The sequence below is a fragment of the Lolium rigidum genome, chromosome 3 (assembly GCF_022539505.1).
Source record: "Lolium rigidum isolate FL_2022 chromosome 3, APGP_CSIRO_Lrig_0.1, whole genome shotgun sequence".
In the NCBI taxonomy this organism is placed as follows: Eukaryota; Viridiplantae; Streptophyta; class Magnoliopsida; order Poales; family Poaceae; genus Lolium; species Lolium rigidum.
Window position 1 is genome coordinate 351,341,838 of NC_061510.1, and position 11,689 is coordinate 351,353,526.

Consider the following 11,689-nt stretch of genomic DNA (forward strand, 5'->3'; position numbering starts at 1 on the left):
GTTGCGATCCCCTATACTTGTGGGTCATCATGCAGCTCCAACAAAACGCCATTGGGCTGGAGTGAAGAATATCTTCAGATATTTACAAGGTACCAAAGATCTTGGTTTATTCTATAAGAAGAATCAAGATATGACTTTGACTGGCTATACTGATGCTGGCTATCTTTCTGATCCCCATAATGCTAGATCACAAAACTGGATTTGTATTTTTATTCGGTGGAACTGCTATCTCATGGAAGTCAACTAAACAGACTCTAGTAGCAACTTCCACTAATCACTCTGAAATAATTGCATTATATGAAGCTTCACGTGAGTGTGTATGGCTTCGCAGAGTGATTAATCACATCCAGACATCATGCGGCATAGGTTCATTAGAATCACCAACTATTATCTATGAAGATAATGCTGCATGTGTTGCTCAAATGCATATGGGATATATTAAAAGTAATATCACAAAACATATTGCTCCAAAACTGTTTTTTCCTCATGAATTACAGAAAAATGGAGAAATTGATATTTTGCAAACAAAATCTTGTGACAATCTTGCAGATTTGTTCACCAAGTCTTTACCAAAAGCTGCATTTCAAAAATGCATTCATGGCATTGGTATGAGACGACTTAGAAATTTGCAAAGTTCAGGGGGAGAAATTTCCCAGGACTGAACTTAGTATTTGTCATCCGATAATAATATATTTATTCTTTTCTTATGAGTTATCCAACGGATTTCTCATATAGGTTTTTTTATGATACAATTATTATACCAACGGTATATCGGATTCCTATATTATCCTTATATTTTTCCACAGGATTTTGGAGGAGATATATTTTACAAGATCAAGTTTCAAGATCAAGTTTTCAAGAGACCCTACGAAGAATTTCGGACATAGAAGATTTTGAAGACATCGTTTGTCCAAGGGGGAGTGTTAGGAATATATTAGCGTCATAATTAAGCTAATAAGGCAGTTAGGATTTCTATTAGGAAAACTACCTAGCAGTTAATATTTAGCGTTGTCCAAACGCTGTGTATTTGGAACCGTCGTTGCACCCTTTCGAAGGGATGCCAAACCTTGTAACCGGCATTGTAAGCACCTGTTGGGGACCTATAAATACCCCACAGTCACAATCAATAGAATCAATCATTCACATCCATTCGTTCTCTCTATCTCTTCAATGTTCTTTGAATCATAATAATTTGAAAACCCCACGAGTTGACAATCAATTTCTTCCATAGATATTCTTCGAAAGACAGGATGTATTGGAAAATTTATTTTGCAATTAATTTACCTAATGACTAGCATGAGCGTGCCACCGTCTCCACCTCTTCATCACCGGAACGGTAAAAGCTTTGCAGTAGGCAAATTGGGGACCAGCGCACGAGAGAAATAACCATGTGAGACGTAGATCGGAAGAGCTAAATTTGAAACCACACCAACGAACATGAAAGTCGATGTTTACGTTATTTTTCAGCGCCTTGTTCGAGATAGTAAGACGATGACTACATCTTAAAATCTGAATTTTGTGATTGGTAAAAAAGATAAAAACATATCATACATACGTGTTATCTAACTTGAGTACTGTTCATCTAAATCTTATCTTTCTTTTCTAGCTCACAAATGCTTAATTACTGTATGAATTTTCACGAATATATGTTCAAATAATCCATGTCCTTTTTCCTATTTCTTGAATACAACAGAAAAATACTGAAAAGAGGAAAGAAAATATAGTTTGCATGGGCAATTGTATAAAGTCATGAGAATGGTTAAGAGGCCAGTAGCACCTCCACTCTACCGGCGTTCAAACACCAGGTTTAATACTTCAGTGTCTCATAAAAATGAAATATTTTTCAGCGGCATACGACGTACCTATCAAATAGCGAGATGCCTGTGGTTGCTTCGTCAATCCTAAGATTCGCTAGATTAGTTTGTTTGGATCAAGTTTTTTGGAGATGCTTATAGAGATTGAATGTACGTGTGTGTTCATATAAGAATAAATGTATGTACACGTATTTGTGAGAGTCTTCATTGCTATATATTTGGAAAAAAAAGTTGTACAAAGTCATGTCAGCGACTCAGGTTAAACGTCCCGTGAAGAAGAAGATAGATTACCAAACTGCCAGAAAAAAACACACGTCACGGACGTCACTCAAACGCCAGTTCGCCATCCCCACGCGGAAGAGGAGAGCGAGCAGACGCACCATCGCCCGCCGCGACAACAACTAAACCCACTTCGCAAAGCAGATCAACAACTTACACGTACCGCCCCCCGCGTCGTCGCCGACCCACCGGATCCCGCCAGATCCAGGCGCCCAGATCCCCGGCTGGTCCGACGATGGACCCCTCGCCGGCGCAGGCGGCCGCGTCGGAGCGCGACCGCTCGCCGCCGCCGCCGCCTCCACCGCCCCCGTCGTCCTCTGCCTCGCCGCTCGCCGTCGTCTGCAGCTTCTGGAAAGGTCCGCGTCGATCTCACCCGCCCTTCGTAGCTTAGATGATGATGCTGGCTCGAATTGGTGTGCCCCGAAGGCATGCTAGATTGGTTTGCGGGCGTCAGCTGCGGAGAATCGCGATTCCCAGTTCTGAGCAGCCGTAGGGGCAGAATTTGTGCGGGTTTCACACTAATCGCGACTCGAGAGATCTTAGTTGCTTACGTTTTTCACTTGCATTCACATGTGCTAGCATTTTTTTCTTGCCATTTCCCCAGTTGGCTTTAAACTGTATGATATGCTCCTGACACGCAGACCAAGTAGTTTCAGTAGAGAAGTCCTGTGTCTCCGTCTCAAACTTAAATTCGCCATCTCTACGAAGTTTGGCAAGCTTTTGTTGTCCTAGGTTAGTTTCTGTGCTGATTGGAAAACAGGAAGAAGAGAGATTAGTTTTTGTGCATAGGCAATGCTATATGGCCACTCCGCCCAACAAAAAGTATAGCTACATCTTTTTGGTAAGAGAGTTGGTGATCGATCACATGAGCCAGTAAATTTTGCTGTCTTGTAGAATTATTTGCATCCTTACCAAGTAGGGAGAATAGCTGTGAGTTAACCTGCCACTTGACTGTTACCCTGGTTTCCGTTTGGCGCTTTAGAAAGTGACCATGTAGAAATAGCCTCCAAGTGCGAATGCGCGTGCATGGTACTGAGTATATCGATTATTTCTTGTTCTTTTATGTGGAATGCAGGTTGATGTCTTTATGTAGAATTTTACGCTATCCATGGTGGATAATCTGACTTGAATCTTGTGTCTTGTACAATTTAGACTTCGATTTGGAGAAAGAAAGAAGTGGTTTGGATGAGCAAGGTTTAAAGATCGCAGAGAATCAAGAGACGAGCCAGAAGAACCGACGTAGGCTTGCTGAGAATACTCGGGATTTCAAGAAGGCATCGCCAGATGACAAGCTTAGTTTGTTCAACTCATTGCTTAAGAGTTACCAGGAGGAAGTTGACAATCTAACAAAGAGAGCGAAGTTTGGAGAAAATGCGTTTCTCAACATCTATCAGAAGCTCTATGAAGCCCCTGATCCATATCCAGCTCTTGCTTCTATGGCCGTATGTTATTCAAACTTATTTTCTAATGTGGCTGCTTTAATCCGGAATTGTTGGATGCATTCATAGAGTAATTTGCCTCTCGGCTGTCCTGAATTTTCTAATAGTGCAAGTTGCCCATCATTATTTAGGATCTTGCTAATTCTTATCTGTGCTATGTAATCACTTGCCATCTTATTGCTAGTCGTTCTTGGCACCTACGGATCCAATGGTAGACGTGTAGTTTCATATTATCGTTTTTTCGTATAATAACAGGTATCTGTGGCCAAATTACTTGTACGACTCAATCGCCACTCTCTGTACAAGTATAACTTTGCAATAGTAGGTGCCAGCTTGCACTAAATTAAACTGTAGGAGGAAGCTCCCAAACTTCAAATATAGACGCAAGTTAGTTTGTTCATTAGCGCAGATCAGGGTTAACAACTGTGTAAAAACATGGTATTGTGCAGTATATTCTCTAACAAAGCCTGATGTGTTCGTTTTTGTTTGTTGCTTTGCTTGAATGTATCTCCAACTAGTATCTGGTTCGAATATGATAGATGTGGTTCAGCCATTACCTACTTAGTTTCTGTTTTCACCAAAGTTTGCTGCTAATGTTCTCAATGCATTCAGGATCAAGACCAGAAATTATCTGAACTTGAGACAGAAAATCGGAAGATGAAACTTGAGCTTGAAGAATATCGGGCAGAATCTGCACATCTGAAGAACCAACAGGCAACAATTAGGCGACTTGAGGAGCGAAACCGCCAACTGGAACAACAGGTTTGTTCCAAGGTCACTCTGTTTACTGTTTTTCTTAAAACTGTTTGTTGCTTGCATGAATGGTGTCAGTGTCATAATTGAAAAATGTCAGCTCCTTCATACTGGTGCTTTATTATATTATATTGACTTTGTGTATCCATCTAATTGTTATACTTGAATGGCTGGATTGATTTCTTGACACTTTGATAAGTTTATGAAGTTTCAGACACCTCTTTGCTGTTTTTAATAGAAAACATAAGCCTTTCTTGTACATCGATGCCATAAGTTGAAACATCAAATTTCATCTGAACTAACGGCAATGGTTGTATGGTCTATCTGCAAATATACTGGCCCACTAATAATGTTATTTTTACATAACACCATTAGTCAAAATATTTTATAAATAATCTAAGTGGCATTGAACTGACAGGTGAAACATTTCTCCCAGTTTATGTGCAGTGAGCAAACTGTGATTGTCATGGCAACGCATATGGAAAAACACCGTTGATGTCTTATTCCACATAGTTTTAAGTAATATGCCTCCTGTTTCTCAAATTCCAGACCCTTTTACTTTCTAATTATTTTTATGATTTTAGATGGAAGAAAAAGTGAGAGAGATGGTTGAAATGAAGCAGCGAAGTTTGGCAGAAGATAGTCAGAAAACTCTTGAAGCCCTGAAAGATAGGTATGGAAAATTGTCGCAACTAAGAAAATAATTGTTTAACTGTCATGTAAACTTGAATTTAAACTTATAGATATCAAGATTTTGCATGGCATGAAAGGCCACATCATATATGATTATGCATACTGCAGATTTGAAATTTAGTTTGCCATGATTGCAGGGAACGGTCATTGCAGGACCAACTAAGACAAGCTACAGAAAGTGTCAAGAATATGCAGAAGCTACATGAATCGGCACAAAGCCAATTGTTTGAGCTTCGTACTCAATCAGGTTTTCTTCCTTAATTTGTGTTACCTTGGTGATCATTATGCTTAGTGTTACAATAGTTACGAAGGTTCTGATGCATTATTATATTTTGTTCAGAGGAGGATCGGACAGCAAAGGAAGCTGAAGTGAGCCTTCTGATGGATGAAGTCGAACGCGCTCAATCACGATTAGTTAGCCTTGAGAGAGAAAAGGTAACTTTGCACGTTTGTATTTTGGCTCTGGGAAAATCCTTTGCACTCATATGGTTGCGATGCTCGTACTGTCAGCCAGGATTTGTGCCTTGAGATCTATGCACTTTCTCTCATTCTGTTGCAGCAAATTTATGGTGATAGAGTGCACAGTTTCCAAGGCACATCTATTGCTGGCTATTCCTGACAACCATTTTATTTTATTTTTGCTGCAGGGAGATTTACGGTCTCAGTTGCAGACAACAAATGAAGATACAAGCAATAATAGGTAATTTTGTTTGCATTTTGCATGTGTATGAACAGATATGCAAAGTGTGGATTAACTTAATTTTATTCATTCAACACATAGTGGTTATGCTAGTGACATTCAACTGTATTGCTATTATTTTAGATGTGCTTTTATGATTATCTAGAACTCAGTATTAACTTGTTATTTGGATTATGTAATTATGCAGTGATTACATGGACCCAAATGATATTCTTGAGAGTTCCTTAAATGCAAAGGAGAAGATTATATCAGAGTTAAATGCAGAACTGCGTAACATCGAAAGTACTTTATCAACCGAGAAAGAAACACATGTGAATGAACTGAAGAAGTTAACTGCTTTACTCAGTGAGAAGGTACTCAGTCATTAAATGTGCATTGTTATGTTCAATAACCAACTCACTACTCTTATTGGTGACTGCTGGTTGGCAAGCTATAAGTGTGTATGTATTCCTTAAGTCAAATTCTGGAAGTAATTCAACCATTCTTCTCTTTAGAGAACTCCGCCGTGTATTCTTTTCCATCACTGGAAGCCTGAAGGGCACAATAGTTTTGTTATATCTATCATCTACCTGTCTAATTACTTACTGTCCATTTTCCAAATATAGTTTAATATGTTTATTTGTTTGCTTCTATCACAAGTTAAGTAAACATGGCCACACTCGCTAGGTCTGCATTTGAACCTGGAAAACACACACGCTGAGTGAATAGTTATAATGAAGATAATAATAAGTTACTTCTTCCACCATATCTGTGAGTTATTATACCAATTGCAAATGTATACACCATATATATGCTCTTGGAATGATTTGTATCTATGCAACTATGCTTCACTTTGTTATTTTCTAATTAGTTTCCCTTTGTAGGAAACTGCTATAACGGAGTTGAAGAAAGAACTCCAAGAAAGACCTACAGCTAGACTAGTTGATGATCTCAAGAAAAAGGTTCAGATTTTGCAGGTTGGGAGATAAAAAAGCCCTCTGGATAAACACGTTAGCTTTTCTGTGTTGCATCTTATACTAAATTTGTCCACATATTTTTGTTCATGACAATGATATGCTTGAGATACATTCTGTTATTCCTCCATATTACCCCCACCATTTTTTGATTTTCTGTCCTCATGCTTGCTGAAATACCTTTTTTTTCCAACAGGCTGTCGGGTACAACTCAATTGAAGCTGAAGACTGGGAGCTAGCAACTAATGGCGAAGAAATGAGCAAGCTGGAAGCTTTGCTTCTTGACAAGAACCGTAAAATGGAGCATGAACTAACACAACTGAAGGTTGGTATAGTTTAGATGCTGGAAACTGGCTATAGGGGCTTTGGTCAATTAATAATTCTCATGTATACTTCTTATCTTTTCTGCTGGAATGGTCTTACAAGTTTCTTGTGTCTCATGAAGGTTAAAATATCAGAGAAGTCGAGTCTTCTTGAGGAAGCTGAAAAAAAGATCGCTGAACTAACTTCAAAGGTTGAAGAGCAGCAAAAACTGATTCTAAAACTTGAGGATGACATACTAAAGGTTGCTCTCCTCGCTCTTGTGATATTTCATATATTGCCAATCTTTGAATATAGTCTTTCCGGGTATGTCTTCTGCATTTAATATCTATACTATGGTTACCTTAGTTAGTGCTAGATTCTAAATAGTGATATAATACTACCTCCATCCCAAAGCTTAAGGCTTATATTATTTTTAGGAAGTCAAACTATGTCAAATTTGACTAAGTTTTTACCAAAAATCATTAACATGCAAAATACAAAATTAATATCATTAAATATATAATGAAATATATTTTCGAATTGTATCTACAAAATATTATATTTGTTGATAGATTGTTCTAAAAGTTTGGTCAAACTTTACTTGGTTTGACTTTTCAAAAAAATATAAGCCTTAAGCTTTGGGATGGAGGTAGTATTGTTATAAGTAACTGCCCAATCCTGGAATCTAGATACTTAAGAAACCAAAGACTTTTTTATGCCTACTTTTGTTTTCTGAAGGATATGTATATGTAGCTGATAAATTTGTTAACTATGGTTCAGGGCTGCAGCTCAACTGATAGGAGGAGTTCACTTTTGAATGACTGGGATCTTCAAGAAATAGGCTCAAATGAAGTATCAGAGGTACATTCAAGTTTGGGTTCACTTATGACGAACCATGTCGCTATAATTCAGCATTACCTTGATAAGCTGCACAATTTCTTCATAATTTAGCTGGACAATACATGCACGGGAAACCCAATTCAATCCATTTTAAATCAGCATCGAACCATTGCACTATTACCAAATGCTGGTCTTTTTTGCACCATGATTTTTATAACCACAATCAAATGAACAAGTGCTACAATCAGTTGGTGAATGATACTGTCTAGTTCTGAAATCTATGCTGCTTGCATGACCCACTTGTCGCCAGTGGTCTGTGTTAATCATTTCTTCGTAAAACACAAATAAAAAACTCTCAGCTAAACACTCTTTCGGTAAATGTTTCAATTTAATGCATTATGATCTTTCCCACAGTTTCCCAGAAAAATACTCCCAGAAAAATACTCTGATACCCTAATTTTACTACATGCATGTGATTTTAATATTTAGCAGCATACGCAGGTTGTATTAACAGTATCCACAGTTCGAGATGTTAAGGAAAATGCCGGATCTACCTAAAACTCATTTATATACTCATTTATTTTTGTAGCAAACAGGACTTCTAATTTTGAGTCATATAATCTTCATCCCTGTGAAGCTTACTTGTCTCTATCCATTTATTTACAGGGTACTGATCCAAGGCATGCATCACAAGACCAAGATCAAAGTTCCATGCTCAAGGTCATTTGCAATCAGAGGGATCGTTTCCGTACACGACTACGTGAAACCGAGGAGGTATATTTCATGCAATTTAGAAAATGTCTGTTGTTGTGTTTCAAGTAAGACTGGTTGTGTAGTTCTCAGTTGAATTATATGAGAAAAACACATTGTGCCATTATATTGTAGGCTTAACTTTGACAAGGTTTGCTAGCCAATGACTGATGTGGTTTGATTAGTGATCCTTTATTCAGGAATGTCGTGAGACAGTCTTTTAACTTGAAGGAATTATAATGACTTGAGAGGGTCATTTTCTTCAAAGCTGTGGATCTGTTATGCTTCTCTTGTAATTTTATTTTTATCCTATGATGCCTCTTTGCTTAGTGAAATATGAAAATTTATCTCCACTGACCATCTATTGTCATTTTTGTGTATACCAGGAACTGAGGAGATTAAAAGAGAAGTATGAAATGCTAGCTGTAGAATTGGAAAAAACAAAAGCAGATAATGTTCAGTTGTACGGAAAGATTCGATACGTCCAGGACTACAGTCATGAGAAGATTGTTTCTAGAGGACCAAAGAAGGTTTAACATAAATCCGTACAATGTACTTCATATCCCTGTACTTTACGTCTATCATTTGACCTTTGTTATGTTTCGCCTTGCAGTATGCAGAAGATATTGAAAGTGGTTCTTCAGATGTTGAAACGAAGTACAAGAAAATGTACGAGGACGACATAAATCCGTTTGCTGCTTTCTCGAGGAAGGTAGATATATTTTATCATATCATCAGCAACACCTATTATCTATGGTATCACACACAGCTCAGCTACTCTTTTTGATATATCCAGGAAAAGGATCAAAGGTACAAGGAACTTGGTATAAGAGATAAAATCACTCTCAGCAGTGGCCGTTTTCTCCTTGGTAACAAGTATGATACTACTTCTTTTCTTTGTTATTGTTGTATTTGCTGATAACTAGTGAACTATTGATCTAAAAGAACTAGTAAATTGTTCTAGGAACAGCAGAGCTATATGTACTTTTTTATTTGACCTTTCCTATCGATGTATGTATTTTCAAATTGTGTAGTAATTACGAAATGATCAGAATTTGAATTGAATAAGTATACCACAGATGACTTAGTAGTCTAGGACTGCTGCTAAGGATTTGTCATGGTTAATTTGGTTCACACTTCCTGAAATAGTACCCTTGTCTTTATCTTTGTTCAGATTTTATATATTTGGTCATTATGCTCACCTCTGAACTTTAAACCAGTCAGTATTGATAATTCTAGCCTTGGTTCAATTTGTTTTGATAATTCTAGCTCTCCATGGATAAAAATGCATAAATGACCGGTATTTTGTATTACATGATGCCTTAGCTCCTTTATTGTATCCATGAAGCGGACAGAAATAAGAAATTAATATAGCATGTGCTCTATTTGTATTCACAGGTTTGCCCGGACATTTATATTCTTCTACACTATTGGGTTGCATCTCCTTGTGTTTACGCTGCTGTACAGAATGTCAGCTTTGAGCTATCTGAGGTAAGTGTGCATCACATATCAATTTGAATATGAAACCCTGAGCATGGCTAACTTGAGACATTTTCACAGCATAACACCTGCACACGATGAGATCATCCTGGACGCTGGCAACCAGACACTATCACATACGCTCTAAACCAGTTCTAAGTAAAGATGTAATAGTATCAGCACTTGATCAATACTGAAAAAAGAAGCGTTCTGGGTTTTGGCCTCAAGAATTACTGCATAGGATCATGACTGAAGTTATAGCTGACTCATTTCGCGATGGCCTTTAGGTGCCTCGATATGTTGTCTGTAGATAAAATTTCTAGTTTTGTGGGCAAGGGATGGTGTGGATGCGGTGGCTAAGGAGGTGCGGGGGATCGACACATTCTGTGAACTGTTGTATTGCTAACTGCCTTTTTGTTGGTAAATGAGAGCACAGCGGTTGTTTGAAAGGTACAGACACAATGGCTTCCGAAGTACTAAGAGCATGTCTAGTAGAGCCCCTAAACCCCTAAATCTGTAAAAATAACCGCTTTTTTACAGTTTTTGACGAAAAAATCGCAAAGACTAGAGCCCCTAAAACTGTAAAACTGTAAAAAAATTCCCAGGTCCGACCTGGAATCTATTCTTGGCCTGGAAATCTATTCTTGGCCTGCACAAAACCGGGTTGGAGAGGGGTTGACCCTCTAAACTGCATTTCCATTTCGTTTCGGGCGGGAGGGAAATTTCCCAATCCCACCCACCCGCCGCCGCCGCCCGTCGCCCCGCCCCCACCCCCGCGCACCGGCCGCCGCCGCCATGGACGCCTCCCCGTGCCGCCCGTGGCCGCGCCACCGACGGCCCCCGGCCCGCCGCCCGCCCCGCCGCCCGTCGCTCCCGCCCCGCACCGGCCGCCCACCCGCACGTCGCCGCCGTGGTCGGCTGCGACCCACGTCGGTGCGAGCGGCGGCGTGCGGGGCATCACCTCGTGCCGGCCGTCGCCCCCGCACCGGCCGTCGCTCCCGCCCCCGCACCGGCCGCACCACCCGCACCTCCCGGGCACGGGCGAAGGTGCCCTCCGGTGGTCCTCGTGCTGCCAAGGCCAAGGCGGCTTCCTCCCAGCACCGAGGAGGGCCGTGGCCAAGAGGAGGCCCCGGCGAAGCAGCCAGTGGCCACCGCCGTGCCGCCCGCCCCGGCCGCCCGGAGGTGTTCGACGAAATGGCCACCCCGGCCGCCGCCGTGCCGCCCGCCCCGGCCGCCGTGTCCTTCATGGACATGCTCAATGAGGTGGAGGTGGACATCAACGCTCCACCGCTTGATCCCTATAGGGATGATGATTTGGAGGGAGGAGAGGATGCGGAGGGAGGAGATGAGGAGGATGATGATGATGATGAAGACATCACAGAGATACAAGAGGAGGCGTTCACCGCCGTTGCTCGCCCCCCCGTCCGCTCGTCGAACTACACCGACGCGGAAGATATACTCTTGGTTCGAGCTTGGGCGTCGGTGGGGTTGGATGCGGGCACCGGTACCGACCAAACCGGTAAACGGTATTGGCAGCGCATCGAGGACGCCTACCTTAAGATGAAGCCGAAGAGGAGTGGGTTCGCCTCTCGCTCATTCCGGTCGCTTCAAGGCCGGTGGGACTTGATGAAGCCGGCATGTGCGCGTTGGAGTGCCGCCATGGACCAAGTGATGGATGCGCCGCCG

At 40.8% G+C, this 11,689-nt stretch overlaps 1 protein-coding gene across 1 annotated transcript; it reads left to right on the top strand.

Annotated features, from left to right (window-relative positions):
- Positions 1-2,313: 2,313 nt before the first annotated feature.
- Positions 2,314-10,344, top strand: LOC124704060 (protein CASP). Its single transcript, XM_047236305.1, has 18 exons — positions 2,314-2,449; positions 3,246-3,535; positions 4,145-4,294; positions 4,870-4,958; positions 5,116-5,225; positions 5,319-5,413; positions 5,626-5,678; positions 5,866-6,031; positions 6,542-6,634; positions 6,828-6,956; positions 7,077-7,196; positions 7,715-7,795; positions 8,441-8,548; positions 8,911-9,054; positions 9,138-9,236; positions 9,321-9,400; positions 9,923-10,015; positions 10,085-10,344. Exons 1-18 carry the CDS (start codon positions 2,329-2,331, stop codon positions 10,149-10,151), a joined length of 2,088 nt encoding a protein of 695 aa, XP_047092261.1. The 5' UTR covers positions 2,314-2,328; the 3' UTR covers positions 10,152-10,344.
- The last annotated feature ends 1,345 nt before the right edge of the window (positions 10,345-11,689 follow it).

Excerpts from the sequence above, each read along its gene's own strand:
- LOC124704060 (XM_047236305.1), top strand. The coding sequence starts at position 2,329 with ATGGACCCCTCGCCGGCGCAGGCGGCCGCGTCGGAGCGCGACCGCTCG. Across the intron at positions 4,295-4,869 it reads ACCGCCAACTGGAACAACAG|ATGGAAGAAAAAGTGAGAGA; the intron begins GTTTGTTCCAAG and ends TTATGATTTTAG. Across the intron at positions 7,197-7,714 it reads TTGAGGATGACATACTAAAG|GGCTGCAGCTCAACTGATAG; the intron begins GTTGCTCTCCTC and ends ACTATGGTTCAG.